A 19,472-nucleotide genomic window follows, 5' to 3' on the forward strand; every position below is an offset into this window, starting at 1 on the left:
CACTTACTGGGAAGGACAGCCTAACCACAAACACATGGACAGGTGAATGTAGCCAGGGATGGTACAGAGCCAGTCCACAGCTTTTTTTACGGAGTTGTATTTCACCACAGCCATATTCTTTAGCTCGGTGAAAGGACTGGCATAGAGGGAAACCATATCTACTCTGGGTGTCATTTCTCCCAGGAAGTCCTCTAATGCAGCTTGTTGCACAAGCAATCGCAGCCCGTCCAACATCAACTCGCACTTGTCGGTGGTGCTTTGACATACAAACATCTTTTTTTGCACATTTAATTTCATGACTACAGAGTTGGGCAATGGCCTGATCTGCACTGCGGTTTGAGAAATAACATGCATAAACATGTCCGATCCACATTAAAAATGCAGCCATAGAGTGTCCGGGAACCTTCCCCCACACTTTTATTAGCCAGGGCTGCTTCTCGGCAGGGATGGATGGACCCACCAGAAAACTAGAGACTGCTCTTGTGGGCCCTGGCTTCTCCTTCAGGAGAGTTCATAGTGCCGAGGTGAGGCCGTGATGATGGTAGAGGCCACGATCTGCTTAGTTTTCTGTTACTTGGAATGCAAGCGCAAGTATGCAGCCACCCCCCCACCCACCCACCCACAGGCCGCAATACTAAACTGCCAGATTTCTGGGCAGCTGCTTGCACTTGAAATGTGGCCTTTGAGGCTCGTGGAGGTGGAAGCTTTTCACAACCTCATGCCTCATGCCTCGTGTCCATACTCAGTCCCCAGCCGTCACTATTTCTCCCGGTGTTGTCTCCACCCTCTACAAGCGCAGGTCCCTGAATATTAATGCTGGTACTTTTCTGTGGGAATTTGCTTCCCTCCTACCAGTCTGGAATATTTCCAGTAAAGTATGGTACGACACCATGGTATTAGCACTGCCCCCAGTACCAGTATCAAAGCCATCCCCAATTTCCTTCTCATGAATTTTATTTGGTATACTAAGTGGCTGCCAAAATACATTAATTTCTCACAAAGGAGCTGAAGATAGAGTGGCAGTAGGTGCAGGTTTCTCTAGTCTGTTAGATATTAGAGGGTGAACGGCAGCACATTGGATCAGTGGTTAGCACTGAAGCCTTGGAGCGCTGGGATCCTGGTCAAATTCCAGCAAGGACATCTGCAAGGACTTTGTATGTTCTCCCCGTGTTTGCATGTGTTTCCTCCTCAGTAAAAAAGCAGCCATAGAGTGTCCGGGAACCTTCCCCCACACTTTTCTTAGCCAGGACTGCTTCTTGGTAGGGTTGGATGGTCCCACCAGAGAATCCTCTGGTGTGCCCTTGCTTCTACCTCAGGAGAGTTCATGATAGCGCTAACTTTGCAGCTGCAATGGGGCTCTTGAGAGGGGGAGAAAGGTGAGCCCTCAGAATCAAATACTCTGGTGGGCCCAATGTTTTTCAATCTGAAACAGCTTCTCAGTAGGAGTTGTATTTCACCACAGTCATATTCTTTAGCTCGGTGAAAGGACTGGCATAGAGGGAAACAGTATCTACTCCGGCTGTCATTTCTCTGCCTCCAGGTTCCGCACATTGTCACACATGACCATGCCTGGCTGTATGTTCACCAGTGAGAGCCACAGATCAGGCTGCTGTGTTACCGCTTTCAACAACTCTGCAGCGCTGGTCTTTTTGTCACCAATGCATTAAGCATGTTATCTTCAGCACAGCCTGTTGCCGCTTGGCCAAGGCAGTGCTGCAGTGCTGTCAGCTTGTGACTGATGTGGTCATTTCTGAGATGGAGGAGGAGGTGCAGGAGTTGAACAATGTGATTACATTGAGGTTACATTGGCGACGCTGTTTTTTATACTAAAGAAAGATGCTATTGTTTTGGGGTTTTTTACGTTATTTTTTAAGACAAATGCATTCACCGGGAAATGTCATTTTAACATTTTACAACCTTATCTGGCAATGTGGTGTGTGACACATCATCAGACACATCCTGTTTCATTTATGATGGAGGGACTCTGAAAGTCATAAAGCCTATTTTTTAGGGTCATCAGGAGGCCCTTACTATTCTTAAAAGGTCAGCAGTCGGCCCTTGCTATTGTTAGAGAGCCATCATCCGGCTATACTTTGTTGTACCCATTATTAACAAGTGGGTCTCCTATACTGATATTGCTTATGCAGTGACTGCAAGGGCTACCAAAAATTCGGAAGCAACCTGATACCCCTTTGAAGAGACATAGAGGAGGGTCTCAGTAAAAAAAATGTTCCCATTGTAAAGTAGCGGGTCTCCTATAGTGGTAATGTCCATGCTGTGACTACAAGGGCTGCCAAATTTTGAGAAAAACCCCATTAACGATTTACAGACACATAGAGCAGTGCCACAGTAAAGAGTATGACATTTTCCTATAAGAAAGGAGAGGGTCTGCTATACAATAATAGGGTATGCAGTGAGTTCAACGGCAGACCAAATTTAGGATAAAGCCCACCAATACATCCTGGTAGTGTTGGACTATGCAACTTGGTATCGGGAGACAGTACCATTGAGAAACTTCTCCTCCAGGAGTATCGCCAGAGAGCTTGTGCATATTTTCTCGTGGACGGGTCTGCCAAAGGAGATCCTGACAGACCAGGGAACTCCTTTTATGTCTAAAGTGATGAGGGAGTTGTGTAAGGCTCTCCAGATTACACAACTCCGGACACCTGTATACCATCCACAGATGGACAGCCTGAGGAGAGATTCAACAAGACCTTGAAGTCTATGCTGAAGAAGGTCGTGGAGAAGGATGGGCGAGAATGGGATTACCTATTGCCTTACTTGCTATTCTCCATTAGGGAAGTTCACCAGAGCTCTCCGGGATTCTCACCGTTTGAGCTTCTATGCGGACGGCACCCTCGAGGACTTCTGGACATAGCAAAGGAGACCTGGGAAGCAGAGGTTACACCCCACCGGAGCGTCATCGAGCATGTGGCCCAAATGCGGGACCGGATCGACAGGGTGATGCCAATTGTGAAGGAGAGCATCCTGCAAGCACAAGAAGCCCAAGTGAGGGCCGAATGTGGGATCCGATAGAGAGGGTGATGCCAATTGTGAAGGAGAGCCTCCTGCAGGCACAAGAAGCCCAAGCGAGGGTCTACAATCGGGCCGCAAGGCTGAGACAATTGAGCCCTGGAGACTGGGTGTTAGTACTAGTACCCACGGTCAAAAGTAAATTTCTGGCCAAGTGGCAAGGGCAGTACGAGGTGGTCGAGAAGTTGAGTGAAGTCAATTATAAAATCCACCAGCCAGGAAGAAGAAAGCCATACCAGATCTACCACATCAACTTGCTTAAGCCGTGGTGGGACAGGGAACCGGTGGAAGCTACGTGTCTGGGGGCCAATCTTGAAGCCAGGGTCGAGGATGTCACAGTGGCCGAGACACTGTCACCAGCCCAAAAACAGCATAGCTGAGAACTGCTGCAGAGAAACCGAGACCTGTTCTCAGTTGCCCGGATGTACGCAGGTTGTGGAGCATGATGGGGACCTTCAGCAGGGCCTAGCTTCCACCAGAGTAATCCAACGGTAACCTGCAATTGCAACACAGGGGGCTGATGAGAGCTTATCTACGCGCACTAGTAACTGCTGCAGTTAAAGCCTCATTAGACACCAATTAATGTCCCTCATGATTTTCATGGATAGATCACATAAATATGATAATCTATCGTGCTGTTCAAATATTGTATTTTGCCGACAATGTGTCCGCAAAAAAATTGTGGCGACGTCCTTATTTTACCATCATCATGGATGAAAAGTACCAATACAAGTCTATGGGTCAGTAAATATCACGGACAGCTCAAGCATAAGGAGGGTATCAGTGTGCTGTCTGTGATTGGCAATGCTTCTCCTAAGCATTACAATGCTACTTATTTATCCATATGGAAATCACTGATGAAACACTGATAACAACTGACCAAACACTGATGGCGCTCAAATCTAAAATACTGATGACACTCATGACATTTTTTACATACAGTGGGTATGGAAAGTATTCAGACCCCTTTAAATTTTTCACTCTTTGTTTCATTGCAGCCATTTGGTAAATTCTAAATTTACACCTGGCTGTAGGTTCAGCGATGTGAGCCACAGATCTGCCTGCTCTTCCAGAGCTGTCCACAACTGTTCAGCATTGTGCGGTTTGTCACCTAAGCATTTTAGCTTCAGCACAGCCTCTTGCCGCTTGGCCAAGGCAGTGCTGCAGTGCTTCCAGTTTATGACTGATGTTTTCATTTCGGAGATGGAGGCTGAAGAGGAGGAGGAGGCTGAGAAGGATGAGGTGCAGGAGCTGTAGACTGTGGTGGCAACCATGATTCACCTAGGGCCCACAATCCTTGGCGTCGGGAGGACGTGTTCCATTCCAAGGTCCGACTGGATCCCGGCTTCCACTATGTTAACCCAGTGTGCAGTTAGCGAGATGTACCGTCCCTGCCCCCAAGCACTTGTCTACGTGTCCTTTGTTAGGTGGACTTTCCCGGTAACTGCGTTGTTGAGAGCACGGGTAATGTTTTGAGACACGTGCTTGTGTAAAGCGGGGACAGCACAGCGAGAGAAATAGTGACGGCTGGGGACCGAGTACTGAGGGACGGCCGCTGCCATCAGGTTGCGGAATACTTCCGTCTCTATGAGCCTAAAAGGCAACATTTTGAGCGCAAGCAATCGTGAAATATGGGAATTTAGTACTGTAGCCTGTGGGGCGTTGGCTGCGTACTTGCGTTTGTGTTCCAAGGACTGGGGTATGGACAACTGAACACTGCGCTGGGACAAGGACGTGGACGTGTTTCCTGATGCTGCTATTTGAGAGTGTGCAATGACAGGTGCAGAGCAGGAGGCATCTTCACATGCACCATGGACAGGGGATTGGCTTGCATGCACAATTGCGGATGAATCAATGGTGCCACCCACAGACACTGTTCCTGGACCCTGGAGTTCGGCCCACAAAGTCAGGTGCTTTGCTGCCATGTGCCTGATCATGCTGGTGTTGGTCAGGCAGGTAGTTTTGCCACCCCTGCTGATGCTGGCCTGGCCGGTGGTGCAAATGGCCTTTTTGGGCTTATCAGCAGAGTCTTGAAAAAACAACCATACTCTGGAAGACCTAACAATTGTACTCGCAACTTCCTTCGTGTTGGTGTTACGGGGAACAGTGGCCTGCCTTCTTTCTGCGGTCACCACACTGCTTCTTCATGCCTATTGGTGTGGTCTGCCTCCCTCCCCCTGTGTGCTGCTCTCCTCGCTCTGCATGTCCTCCTGCCAGGTTGGGTCAGTTATTATATCATCCACCACCTCGTTTTCCACTTTCGCACTCTGGTCCTTTTCCTGACTTTCTGGCAATTGTGTCTCATCATCGTCCACCTCTTGTGACACTTTCCCACCATCACCTTCGTGTGACCGTGGCTGCTCAAATATTTGGGCATTGCTACATGCAATCTCCTCTTGCCCCGCTTCAAGTGGACCGGGCGAGAGGTTCGAATTTATAAATGGAAAAATGAACAGCTTTTCGGATTATCCAAGTGTGGGATAAGTTGTCTCTGGGCAATCGGCATGGTTGGAGGAAGGAGGTTCAGGGTGAGAAATATGCGGTCCAGACTCACAGCTATTGAGACGTGACCGTGTGGAGGACAAGGTGGCGGTGGTGGCTAAGTGAGTATTATCTGCTATCAAACCAATAACCTTTTCACACTGCTCTGTGTTCAATAGTGATGTTCTGCGGTCCCCTATTAATTGGGACAGGAAGGTCGAGCAAGAAGATGTGGGTGTTTGTTGTGGCATAATTTCAGCTTGCTTATGGCCTCGGCCTCTTCATGCACCATCATCACCATCATGTCCAGTTCCCCCTCTCTTCCCACGTGCCTTGCCCATTTTAAATGGAGGACAATATCTGTTACGCTCAAAACAAATGACTGAATTTGGAGCGAACTTATATGTCATTTGTGTGACAGACAAACCACAGTTTTAAATACCTGGCCTGTAGGTAACTATTTTGAACAGCAATCTGGTGTCAATTGCTTCACTGACACACTGAAACAAATATTCAATGGAGGTCAGAAATGGTAGTATTTTCTGAAAACGTATATGTGATCCGTGTGACGAAGAAAACACAGTTTTAAGTATCTGTCTGGTAGGTAACTATTTTGAACAGCAATCTGTTGTCAATTGCTTCACTGGCACACTGAAAAAAAACTCTTATGGAGGCCGGAAATGGCAGTATTTTCTGAAAACGTATATGTGATCCATGTGAAGGAGAAAACACAGATTTAAATACCTGGCCTGTAGGTAACTATTTTGAACAGCAAGCTGGTGTCAAAAACTTTGCTGACACGCTGAAAAAAAATTTTAATTGAGGCCAGAAATGGCAGTATTTTCTGAAAACGTATATGTGATCCGTGTGACGGAGAAAACACGGTTTTAAATACGTTGCCGGTAGGTAACTATTTTGAACAGCATACTGGTGTCAATTGCTTCACTAAAACACTGAAAATGTTTTTAATGGAGGCCACAAATGGCAGTATTTTCAGCGCAATTATATGTGATCCGTGTGATGGACAAACCACAGTTTTAAATAGCTGGATTATTAGCGCTGTAATATGGAAAGGACCTGGCTGTATTCTGCGGTGCCAACAAGCAAATGGCCAGAAAAACTGTGTTCTCTGGATTGCTTTTTAAGCAAATAATGAGGATTAAGATAAAAAAAAAAAATATTCCTGGCCCCTGAGACTTGGGCCTATTTCTAGAAATATCTATCAGCAGCAGCAGACAGAACTGCAATGGAGCCTCTTGTCCTATGTGCACTGCAGTCTGCTATATACCCTGCCTGCCTATATACACTGCCTGCCTGATATCTCTGCAGATGGATTAGTCCTCAGAAGGACTGTTTGTTGAGATGGATATGTGTCTCTAATATAGTTTGGTGCACCTACACTAACTAGAACCAAGCAAATCTCTCCCTAGCTCAGCAGCACCTCTCCCTACACTGTCTGATTGCAGAGTGACGGCATTACAGTGAGTGGCAGGCAATCCCTGCATTTTCATTGGCGCTCTAAAGAGCGCCAAACATGCAGGGAGGAGACCCGAGCTCCCGCCGAGCAACCCCGGAAATACTCGGCGAGCACCGAGCATCTCGAGCAGTAAGATCCTCGGGCGAGCACCGAGCAGTAGCGAACATGCTCGCTCATCACTATTTCAGACCCTTTGCTCAGTACTGAGTAGAAGCACCCTTTTGAACTAGTACAGCCAGCCATGAGTCTTCTTGGGAATGATGCAACAAGTTTTTCACACCTGGATTTCGGGATCCTCTGCCATTTTTCCTTGCAGATCCTCTCCAGTTCCGTCAGGTTGGATGGTGAATTTTGGTGGACAGCCATTTTCAGGTCTCTCCAGAAATGCTCAATGGGGTTTAGGTCAGGGCTCTGGCTGGGACAGTCAAGAATGGTCATAGAGTTGTTCTGAAGCCACTCCTTTGTTATTTTAGCTATGTGCTTAGGGTCATTGTATTGTTGGAAGGTCAACCTTTGGCCAAGTCTGAGGTCCATAGCACTCTGGAAGAGGTTTTTATCCAGGATATCTCTGTACTTGGCCGCACTCATGTTTCCTTCAATTGCAACCAGTCATCCTGTCCCTGCAGCTGAAAAACACCCCCATAGCATGATGCTGCCACCACCATGTTTCACTGTTGGGATTGTATTGGGCAGGTGATGAGCAGTGCCTGGTTTTCTCCACACATACCGCTTAGAATTATCATCAAAAAGTTCTATCTTCGTCTCATCAGACCAGAGAAACTTATTTCTCATAGTCTGGGAGTCCTTCATGTGTTTTTGAGCAGACTGTATGTGGGATTTAATATGTCTTGCACTGAGGAGAGGCTTCCGTTGGGCCACTCTGCCATAAAGGCCCGACTGGTGGAGAGCTGCAGTGATAGTTGACTTTGTGGAACTTTCTCCCATCTCCCTACTGCATCTCTAGAGCTCAGCCACAGTGATCTTGGGGTTCTTCTTTACCTCTCTCACCAAGGCTCTTGTCCTACGATTGCTCAGTTTGGCTGTACGGCCAGGTCTACGAAGACTTCTAGTGGTCCCAAACTTCTTCAATTTAACCCTAGAACGCATGACCATAAAAATCTACACTTTCACATACCTGGGGCCTTTTAGGCCCGTGTGCAAATAACATGGAATAACTCAAACAAAAATGACAAACAACTATATACCTGAGGAATACCTAGAGTTTCAAAATTCTAACTAAAGTAATCTTGCAGAAAATAGAAAACAATTAACAGGGCGGGCCTGCGAGGCCCCAGGTATGCGTTCTAGGGTTAAGGATTTTGGAGACCACTATGCTCTTAGAAACCTTGAGTAATGCAAAATTTCTTTTATAACCTTGGCCAGATCGGTGCCTTATAACAGCCAAGTGGTATCTCTTAAAATATAACCTTTAATAAATCTCTAAAATACATTTGTACCTCCAATATCTGATACTAGCTACTCGTTACATCTTATTTACCTCAGGACATGCAAATATGACCTCTTAGATAACATGCTAAAAAAGATGCCAAAAATAGACAAATAGACTTAAGACATAGGAAGAAACTTTTTGTGGGTGATGTTGTAAGATATACTTGGGTACTGCCCTTGTTAGGACGGGAGATAACGTTAGGGGCACGACAGGGTAGATTTCTTTCTATTTTTAAAGAATAAATCGACTGAAACGGATGAAGAACCCTGAATGATGCCCACATGCAAAAATGGGTAAGATCCACACTTATCACTAATGCTTGATAGCACGTATTTTTTCATTTATTGACCCGGATTGGTTTGAAATTATTGGCCTTTTGTTATTTGTTATCTAAAGGGTCATATGTGTACAGTACAGACCAAAAGTTTGGACACACCTTCTCATTTAAAGATTTTCTGTATTTTCATGACTTTGAAAATTGTACATTCACACTGAAGGCATCAAAACTATGAATTAACACATGTGGAATTATATACTTAACAAAAAAGTGTGAAACAACTGATAATATGTAGAGTCCATCCGTTCACCTTTTCTGCGTCGCACAAAGACACGGTGGTTGGAACCAAAGATCTCAAATTTGGACTTATCAGACCAAAGCACAGATTTCCACTGGTCTGATGTCCATTCCTTGTGTTCTTTAGCCCAAACAAGTCTTCTCTGCTTGTTGCCTGTTCTTAGCAGTGGTTTCCTAGCAGATATTTTACCATGAAGGCCTGCTGCACAAAGTCTCCTCTTAACAGTTGTTGTAGAGATGTGTCTGCTGCTAGAACTCTGTGTGGCATTGACCTGGTCTCTAATCTGAGCTGCTGTTAACCTGCGATTTCTGAGGCTGGTGACTCGGATAAACTTATTCTCAGAAGCAGAGGTGACTCTTGGTCTTCATTTCCTGGGGCGGTCCTCATATGAGCCAGTTTCTTTGTAGCGCTTGATGGTTTTTGCAACTGCACTTGGGGACACATTCAAAGTTTGCCCAATTTTTCGGACTGACTAACCTTCATTTCTTAAAGTAATGATGGCCACTCGTTTTTCTTCACTTAGCTGCTTTTTTCTTACTATAATACAAATTCTAACAGTCTATTCAGTAGGACTATCAGCTGTGTATCCAACTGACTTCTGCACAACACAACTGATGGACCCAACCCCATTTATAAGGCAATAAATCCCATTTATTAAACCTGACAGGGCACACCTGTGAAGTAAAAACCATTTCTGGTGACTACCTCTTGAAGCTCATCAAGAGAATGCCAAGAGTGTGCAAAGCAGTCATCAAAGCAAAAGGTGGCTACTTTGAAGAACCTAGAATATAAGACATATTTTCTGTTTCACACTTTTTTGTAAAGTAAATAATTCCACATGTGTTAATTCATAGTTTTGATGCCTTCAGTGTGAATGTACAAATTTCAAAGTCATGAAAATACAGAAAAATCTTTAAATGAGAAGGTGTGTCAAACTTTTGGTCTGTACTCTACATCCTAAAGGGGTTAATTAGACATTATACAGTATGTCTTAGTTCTATTTGTCTATCTTTGACATTTTTGGCCTCTTTTTTGGTATGTTATCTAAGAGGTCATATTTGCATGTCCTGATGTAAATAAGATGTAACGAGTAGCTAGTATCAGATATTGGCGGCACAAATGTTTTTTATAGATTTATTAAAGGTTATATTTTAAGAGATATCTCTTGGCTGTTATATGTTGTTGATACTGAGGTAATTTTCTGCCGTAAATCAAGCAGATTATAGCTATTCTACAGATCTGTGCCTTGCCACAATTCTGTCTCTGAGCTCCTTGGGCAGTTCCTTTGAGGTCATGATTCTCATTTGGTCTGCAATGCACTGTGAGCTGTGATGTCTTATATAGACTGGTGTGTGCCTTTCCAAATCAAGTCCTATCAGTTTAATTAAACACAGCTGGATTCCATTGAAGGAGTAGAACCATCTCAAGGAGGATCACAAGGAAATGGACAGCATATGACTTAAATATGAGTGTCTGAGAAAAGGGTCTGAATACTTATGACCATGTGATATTTCAGTTTTTCTTTTTTAATAAATTTGCAAAAATTTCTACATTTCTGTTTTTTTTCAGTCAAGATGGGGTGCAGAGTGTATTTTAATGAGAAAAAAATATGACCTTTTTAGAATTTACCAAATGGCTGCAATGAAACGAGTGAAAAATTTAAAGGGGTCTGAATACTTTCCATACCCACTGCACATGAAAAAACACAGACATTTGAAAACACAGGCCTAAATGTCACTCTCAGAAATTGCTTGGGGCATCTAAATGGTTAACAGCAAAAATCAGAGCTCAGCTCCATCCGCATCTGTTAAGGCTCGCTTACATCGCCTTTTATCATGACTGAGGGCTATCTGATGTTTTATCGGATAGCATTCGGCCCAGTGTTATACTATTGGGCAGTGCAGATCAGTGATTATTTTCTCATGCCTATTCGGCACGAGAAAACAATCGCAGCACAATTTGAGTGAATCCCAGACAAGTCTATGGGTGCGTGCGAAACATTGGATTGCACTCGGATTTCATCCCAATACAGTCCGATATACGCCAACTCACAGAATGGAGAAATTAAAGAGGTTGCACTTAATGGGTTATTCTCAGAACAGTAAGCTAAACCCCAATCCTTAGGGTAAGGAATAACTTAGTGATTGCTTGGGGTCTCAGCTGATGAACCTCTAATGATTCTTAGGCTATGTTTCACACGTTACATTTTTGCTGAGCGGAGCTCAGTGAGTGACAAGACACCGCTCCTGAGCTCTGCTCAGTGCAGGGGCCGCTCACTGCAGTGCGTCATTCTCCCCATCTTCTCTGCTTGAGCAGTCACAGGGATTACAGTTGGGGACATCTCCGGACAGATGAGTATAATTATTTTATTATTTTATTTTTACACATGGACACTGCAGGAGCAGAATACTACTCCCAACATTGTCTCTTGCTCTCGCTGATCACAGTGTCGGCAGTGTTCAGCACCCAGCGCTTGGGAACAGCGCTAACTGTACTGCTGATTCCCAGGCGCAGGTACGTGTGCTCCTGATGCGGCACACGTATGCCACACAGGTGCATTCAGACATATTCGGTACTGTTTTTTCCGGTACCAGAGATATCAGGACGTGTGAAAGAGCTCTTAAAGAAGTTGTCCACTACGTTTTCATTGATGCCCTCTCTGTAGGACAGGGCATCAATGTTTGATCGGCCGGGGTCCTGCACCCGGCACCCCTGCTGATCAGCTGTTATTGGTGCCGATCTGCTGTTATGGGAACTGCTTACCTTCGGAGCTTGGCCGTCTAGCTATAGGGTCCGCCGCAGGGTACTACACATCCGCCTCCCATTGAATTAAAAGGGAGGTGGATGTGCAGTAACAAGTGCTGGCCACTACAGCTAGATGGCCATGCCCCACAGGTAAGCACTTCTGGCCGTCTGCCGCCGCACCAATAACAACTGATCGTCAGGGGTGCTGCGTGCAGGACCCCAGCCGATCAAACATTGACATATAGGACATCAATGAAAAAGTAGTGGACAACTTCTTTGAGGTACATTTGTAAAAAGGAGAGCAAGGGCTTCCTAAACTTTCAAAAGTAGTCCTGGTGTATGTGATATGGACACCATTTTGACATATGTCTGATGAATGGGGCCCTATGGATTCATTTTCAAAATTAATTTCAGACGCGCACTGGGAGTTTTCCTTATTTATTCATCAAAAATAGTTCACAACACTCATCGTTTTTAGTTTTTCAAACCTAGCCAGAATTATGGATTAAGAGAAGGACCATGGTCCAAATTGATGTAAACTCCCAAAACAATTGAAACAATAAGCAAAGAACATAAGGAGCATAGATACCTAAAAGATAATCTAGAATAAATCAAATATCCTGTTTACCATAAAATTATACATTTTTATTAAGTAACATTCATAATAAAAACAGGTATGATTAACAATTAATGGAATAAACAAATAGTAAATGAACAGGCTAGCGACATTACAACTATGAAGGAAACCACAAAGACCGTAATATAATATAAATGAGGGCAGTACATTTAAGTATATATATGTGTTAACACAATGAACATCAAAAAAAGTAAATATGAGCGTGCCCAGAGAGAATAAATAACCTCTAATCCAACAGCCCTTACATATAGATAAAAATCTGATGATGTCAGTAATATACACAGACTGTGTGTGAAAAACCAGTGTGAGAAGCACAGTTACAATTCACTGCACAAATGATATGCAGAAAGGGAGATGAAACAGTTATATCCCTGTAAATCATGATTGGTAAGTTTGCCGCACTGTATGCTGCCCAAACCCCACAGTTAATAGCAAAGTGCCTGATCTGCATATATAAGTAAAGGAGGAGGAAGGCAAAAGTAACAGTGTCTTACCCATACAATACAAAAGTGCCTGTGCGTATCGCAGGAGCTCCCATGCGCGTTTCACGTTGGCTTCCTCAGGGGTCCGTTTTTAAGTTTGTAGTAACTACTACGTGTTTTTTTTCATATCATCTAATGATTTTTTTTATTTGTCTTACTCAGATCGTATGAATCTCGATTTAGCTGGAAAACATCTCTATTCTCATGTAAGTGTAGATCTTAGTTCCTCATTTTATTACATATATTTACATTTTTTTTAATATCTCACTTGCTAATGTTATCATTTTTCATGTTGATCAATTGTTTTAGCCTTTGCGCGGCTTGGAGAATTAGAAATTCCAACTTCAGATCAAGAAATTAAATCTCCACATTTGGTCGACTGGAAACCTCACCTTGAAAATGTTGACGCTTCAGCGGAGGTATGATAACTAATATGTTACATCTTCAAAATAACAGTACACCTTAGGCTGGATTTACATTAGCATTAGGAAATCCATTCATCTGTTTCATTCAGAAAAAAAGGCGTTAATGCCACAAATCCTTTAAATGACAGACACCAGCAGTCACAGACATAAGTAATGACTTATCATGGGATCTGTCAGGTTTTTGTTATTTATTGTTATTTTCACAAGAAAAATAGCGTACCTTGCATTTTATATAGTTATAGTAGCAGCAATGAATAAAGGGAGAGGTAATGAAATACAAGAGCACAATAGGGTCTTATCCTCGTTAAAGGTTTGGTATTTATGAGCAGAACTGCTCACCTTCCGTAGTTGCATGAGACAACACTTATAGAGACTGAATACAAGATGCAGCAGCTTCCAAGGAAACAGTAGATTTAAATAGCAGGATAGGAAGTATGTCTGCTCTCTCCAGAATTCAACACAAATGTTGGTAATAAAATTGTAGGTTTATTGTCAACGCGTTTCAGAGTTCACTGACTCCTTCCTCAGGACAACCATATGTTAACAGTTACAGGCATACATGGTTTAAATACAGAAAAACATAAAAAAATGTGCTAAGTGCACAGGGAGAGGTATGTACAGTCACATGTCTAAATACCATGTATCAAGTTATATACTTGCACATTTTTTTTAAGATAACAAGAGAAATTACAATGAAATATAAGTATTTCCTCTTGTTGTCTTATATAAAAAAATGTGCAAGTATATAACTTTATACACAGTATTTAGACATGTGACTGTATATACCCTCCCTCTGCACTTTGCGCCATTTTTGGATTTTTTTTCTGTATTTAAACCATGTAGGCTTGTAACTGTTTATGTATGGTTGTCCTGAGGATGGAGTTGGTGGACTCTGAAACGCGTTGACAATAAACCTACAATTCTATTACCAAGATTTGTGTTGTATCCCGGAGAGCGCAGAAATATTTCCTATGCTAAGATTTAAATCTAAAAGGGGGAGGTAAATAGAGCATATTACACAGGAAACGTCCACTAAGGTCGGATATTGAAGCACCACCTGCAGGAATGTTGGGGAAAGTAACATGGAAATTATTTATCAAACTAGTCAACTTAGTGCAACATGAACCTCTACACTCCCTGACAGAAGTTATGTCGCTTATCCATGTTATGTAAATAAAAGCTTATAACCTGACGTTAAATTCATCCATTGGTTTTATAAATTACTCTTTTGAAAGCTGAAACCCTCCCAAATTTGGTTTAGGTTAAGAAAATAAATTGGCATCAATGCTGAAATATTGATTATTTAATGAACACAAAATGGTCAGATTTTGGCAAGACAAAAGTTTTGTCGCCCTCAGAAAGTAATGTGATATTCAAACAAATAATTATCTTAAAATACAAATACAGTCATATGAAAAAGTTTGGGCACCCCTATTAATCTTAAGCTTAATGTTTTATAAAAATTGGTGTTTTTGCAACAGCTATTTCAGTTTGATATATGTAATAACTGTTGGATACAGTAATGTTTCTGCCTTGAAATGAGGTTTATTGTACTAACAGAAAATGTGCAATCTGCATTCAAACAAAATTTGACAGGTGCATAAGTATGGGCACCTCACCAGAAAAGTGACATTAATATTTAGTAGATCCTCCTTTTGCAAAAATAACAGCCTCTAGTCGCTTCCTGTAGCTTTTAATGAGTTCCTGGATCCTGGATGAAGGTATTTTTGACCATTCCTCTTTACAAAACAATTCCAGTTCAGTTAAGTTTGATGGTCGCCGAGCATGGACAGCCTCTTCAAATGATCCCACAGAGGTTCAATGATATTCAGGTCTGGGGACTGGGATGGCCATTCCAGAACATTGTAATTGTTCCTCTGCATGAATGCCTGAGTAGATTTGGAGCGGTGTTTTGGATCATTGTCTTGCTGAAAGATCCATCCACTGCGTAACTTCAACTTTATCACTGATTCTTGAACACTATTGCCAAGAATCTGCTGATACTGAGTGGAATCCATGCGTCCCTCAACTTTAACAAGATCCCCAGTGCCGGCATTGACCACACAGCCCCAAAGCATGATGGAACCTCCACCAAATTTTACTGTGTGTAGCAAGTGTTTTTCTTGGAATGCTGTGTTTTTTTGCCACCATGCATAACGCCTTTTTGTATGACCAAACAACTCAATCTTGGTTTCATCAGTCCACAGGACCTTCTTCCAAAAAGAAATAGGCTTCTTCAAATGTGCTTTTGCATACCTCAGCCGACTCTGTGCGTACTTGCAGAAACGGCTTCTTTCGCATCACTCTCCCATACAGCTTCTCCTTGTGCAAAGTGCGTTGTATAGTTGACCGATGCACAGTGACACCATCTGCAGCAAGTTGATGCTGCAGCTCTCTGGAGGTGGTCTGAGGATTGTCCTTGACTGATCTCACCATTCTTCTTCTCTGCCTTTCTGATGTTTTTCTTGTCCTGACACTTCTGGCCTTAACAAGAACTGTCCCTATGTTCTTCCATTTCCTTACTATGTTCCTCACAGTGGAAACTGACAGGTTAAATCTCTGAGACAGCTTTTTGTATCCTGCCCCTGAACAACTATGTTGAATAATCTTTGTTTTCAGATCATTTGACAGTTGTTTTGAGGAGCCCATGATGCCACTCTTCAGAGGAGATTTAAACAGGAGAACAACTTGCAAGTGGCCACTTTAAGTAGCTTTTCTCATGATTGCATACACCTGGCTATAAAGTTCAAAGCTCAATGAGGTTACAAAACCAAAAAAAGTGCTTTAGTAAGTCAGTAAAAAGTAGGCAGGAGTATTTAAAACAAGAAAATGATAAGGGTGCCCATACTTATGCACCGGTCAAATTTTGTTTGAATGCAGATTGCACATTTTCTGTTAGCACAATAAACCTCATTTCAAGGCAGAAACATTACTGTGTCCAACAGTTATTACATATATCAAACTGAAATAGCTGTTGCAAAAACACCAATTTTTATAAAACATTAAGCTTAAGATTAATAGGGGTGCCCAAACTTTTTCATATGACTGTATATATTGCATAACATTGGTGAATGAAGTTGTGGTGCTATTAGAGTCATATTTAATATTTTGTGTGACTTCCATGAGCTTGAAGGACTGCATCCATGCGGTTAAACAATGATTCATACAATTTATTAATGAAGTCATCAGGAATAGCAAAGAATGCAGTCGTACATGCCTCCCAGAGTTCATCTAGATTCTTTGGTTTTGTCTTCCAAGCTTCCTCTTTCATCCTACCCAAGCGTGCTCAATGATGTTCATGTCTGGTGACTGGGCTGGCCAGTCCTTGAGCACCTTGATCTTTTTTGCCTGGAGGAACTTTGTTGTAGAGATGGATGTATGAGATAGAGCACCATCCTGCTGCAGAATTTGACCCCTTTTGTGATTTGGAATGTAAGAGGTAGCTAATACTTCTTGATATTTTAGGCTATTGATATTGCCTTCCACCTTGCAAATGTTTCGCACACCCCCATACTGAATGTAACCCCAGACCATGATCTTTCCACCACCAAATTTAACTGTTTTCTGGGTGTATTTTGGATCCATACGGGCTCCAGTAGGTCTCCTGCAGTATTTGCGGCGGCTGTGGTATAATTCTACTGAAGATTCATCAGAGAAATCCACCTTCTGCCACTTTTCCAGCGTCCATCTGTTTAGCAGGCTGTGGGACTTTGCAAATGCCTTTTGTTTAGTGCTGGCTTCTGGGCACTGATTCGACCATGGAGGCCATTTCGAGACAGAATCCTACAAACTGTCCTAGTTGACACAGGGACTTGAGGTGACCAGGCCTGTTGGAGCTCTGCTACAGTGGAAGAGGGGCTTGCTTTGGATTTTCTAACCAACAAACGTTCCTCCTGAGCAGTTGTCTTGTGGGGTCTGCCGGACCTGGGCTTGTCAAACACATCTCCAGTCTCTACAAATCTTTTTTTAATTCTTTGTACTTGACGTTGAGACACATTAAAGGTGCCAGCCACCACTGCAGTGTATCTGGTCTTCTGCCTCTTGATAATCAAGGCTTTGGTCGCAGGGTGGATTTTTGGCATGTTTCAGAGCTCAAGTTGCAGTTCAAGTGAAGGTCTGGGGTGCTGAGTTTCTTTTTATACACACCCACTAATTAACCAATCATTTAATGAACACTGGTGAGGATGTAAACTAGGATTGAGTGCATTATATGACCAGGCAACAAAACTTTTGTCTTGCCAAAATCTGACCATTCTGTGTTCATTAAATGATCAATATTTCTGCATTGATGCCAATTTATTTTCTTAACCTAAACCAAATTTGGGAGGGTTTCAGCTTTCAAAAGAGTAATTTATAAAACCAATGGATGAATTTAACGTCAGGTTATAAGCTTTTATTTACATAACATGGATAAGCGACATAACTTCTGTCAGGGAGCGTAAGGGTGCAAACATTTCCTTTATGATAGACGTGCACATAACATTTAAAGGTCTAAAGCAGGGATTCTCAAGCTTTTCTACTTCATATTGTCAGATTAAACCTATCCCAAGTGCTGCAGCAAAAACTTAAAGGGGTATTACCATCTGAGACATTTATGACATATTGAAAGTATATGTCCTAAACATAAAACAAGTGGCTATTCCAATTCCAGGACTCCATCCTATAAGGAGAATGGGAGTCCTCGTCTTTCACCTTTAATACTGCAGAAAGACAGAGACCATGAACGTGTGTCTCTTAAATGTAGTTTGACAGCAGCTGCACACATGCATGGTCGCCTGTCCACCTTATTTACTCCTTATTGAAGTCAAGTCAGAAGACCACCATTCTCCTAAATATGGGGTCCCGATTATTGCCACACAGTGCACCATTGGTACTTATCTTTTCCTGCTTTCTGTCACCACTCCTCGTTGACATGGAAAGTGGGAACAGCCACCAGACACAGGCAAGCTTGTCTGTGATCAGATGGCAGAGACTCAGTACAGAATGGCATTGTGCGCTGCCTTGGCCCCATGACCTCAGGTTGTACATTCCTGGTTTAAGGCAGTGTTTGCCAACAGTGCTCCTTGCAGCTCATTCAGGGGTCTATGGCAGGAAGAAACATTTTATGCGCAGGTCCCTTCATAGGATGCTTTGATGCACTGGCTGTCCATTCCTACCCTGTACAGACTAGAATACAGTATAATGGGTAAAATGGGCAGATGTTGGGAATTACTGGTCTAAAGAATCTAATATTTACAACATTTTTGAATGACAATTCTTTGCATGTTTTCTTCCAGGTCAAGATAAAGCGACCAGAAATTAAAAAGTGACTCACTCAGCAAAGAATAGAAATCCGAACAAAATGAATATATTTCTGTGATGTTTTAGTTGAGTATCTAAAATGCAGATATATTTTTTGTGCAGAGAACAAAGATTTTACAATGATTGAAAGGCATAATTGATTATGAATGTATAAGACACTGAACACCCTGTTTGGTATTGCACTTTGTAAAATATATTAAAATATTTATTAGATATGAACCCTATCCTTAGGGACACAATGCTGCCTTATCAGACCTGTTCATTTGTGTTTTACACTATTGGTCAAATTCCCATAATTAATGAACATTTATCTCCTATAGCTTTTCTTATTTTACCCAAATGAAATTGTTTACAAGCCGGCCCTGCAGATTTTGGAACTTAGATATTGTTTTCTTGAACTGTAATGATGGGTCGAAAAACTGGAAATCACAATGTTTCTTTTTTATGCTATTCAGTCCTGTTTAATTATGTTTAAGAATAAACTTGGAAAAAATTGCAGGGATTTCTCAATATTATAATGCACTTGTTTGTTTTTTTTGTCTGCCTTCAGTAATGAGAAATCTATTTTTGTATCAGATTTTTATACATATTGATTTAAGAAATATTATATTTTACCTTCTAAATGTTCAGTTTATGAAACAAAGCAATAGTGCGCATTGTCTACAATATATAGGAACTGTACAATTATATTGTGATTTTAACATAAATCGTTGAAAGGAATTAGTATATTCCTCTTAATTCTAATAAAAACAATTTGCATATTAATTTAATTTGCCGTGTAAATTGTTTTGGTGAAATAGTATTGTACATTGTGTAAGGCAGCGCTCAACATCATGCTGGGTACACTCGCTGCACCCGGTCAATTA

General features: G+C 42.3%; 1 protein-coding gene across 1 annotated transcript in view; it reads left to right on the forward strand.

Moving 5' to 3' along the window:
- Positions 1–18,672, forward strand: part of LOC141258548 (uncharacterized) — a 395,228-nt gene extending 376,556 nt beyond the window's left edge. The window contains 4 exon segments of the mRNA XM_073673526.1: positions 13,043–13,086; positions 13,190–13,299; positions 18,582–18,605; positions 18,607–18,672. Coding sequence (XP_073529627.1) covers positions 13,043–13,086; positions 13,190–13,299; positions 18,582–18,605; positions 18,607–18,672 — 244 coding nt within the window.
- The last annotated feature ends 800 nt before the right edge of the window (positions 18,673–19,472 follow it).

The sequence above is a fragment of the Phyllobates terribilis genome, unplaced genomic scaffold (assembly GCF_046119375.1).
Source record: "Phyllobates terribilis strain yellow unplaced genomic scaffold, ASM4611937v1 Scaffold_3__8_contigs__length_932513732, whole genome shotgun sequence".
Taxonomy (NCBI): domain Eukaryota; kingdom Metazoa; phylum Chordata; class Amphibia; order Anura; family Dendrobatidae; genus Phyllobates; species Phyllobates terribilis.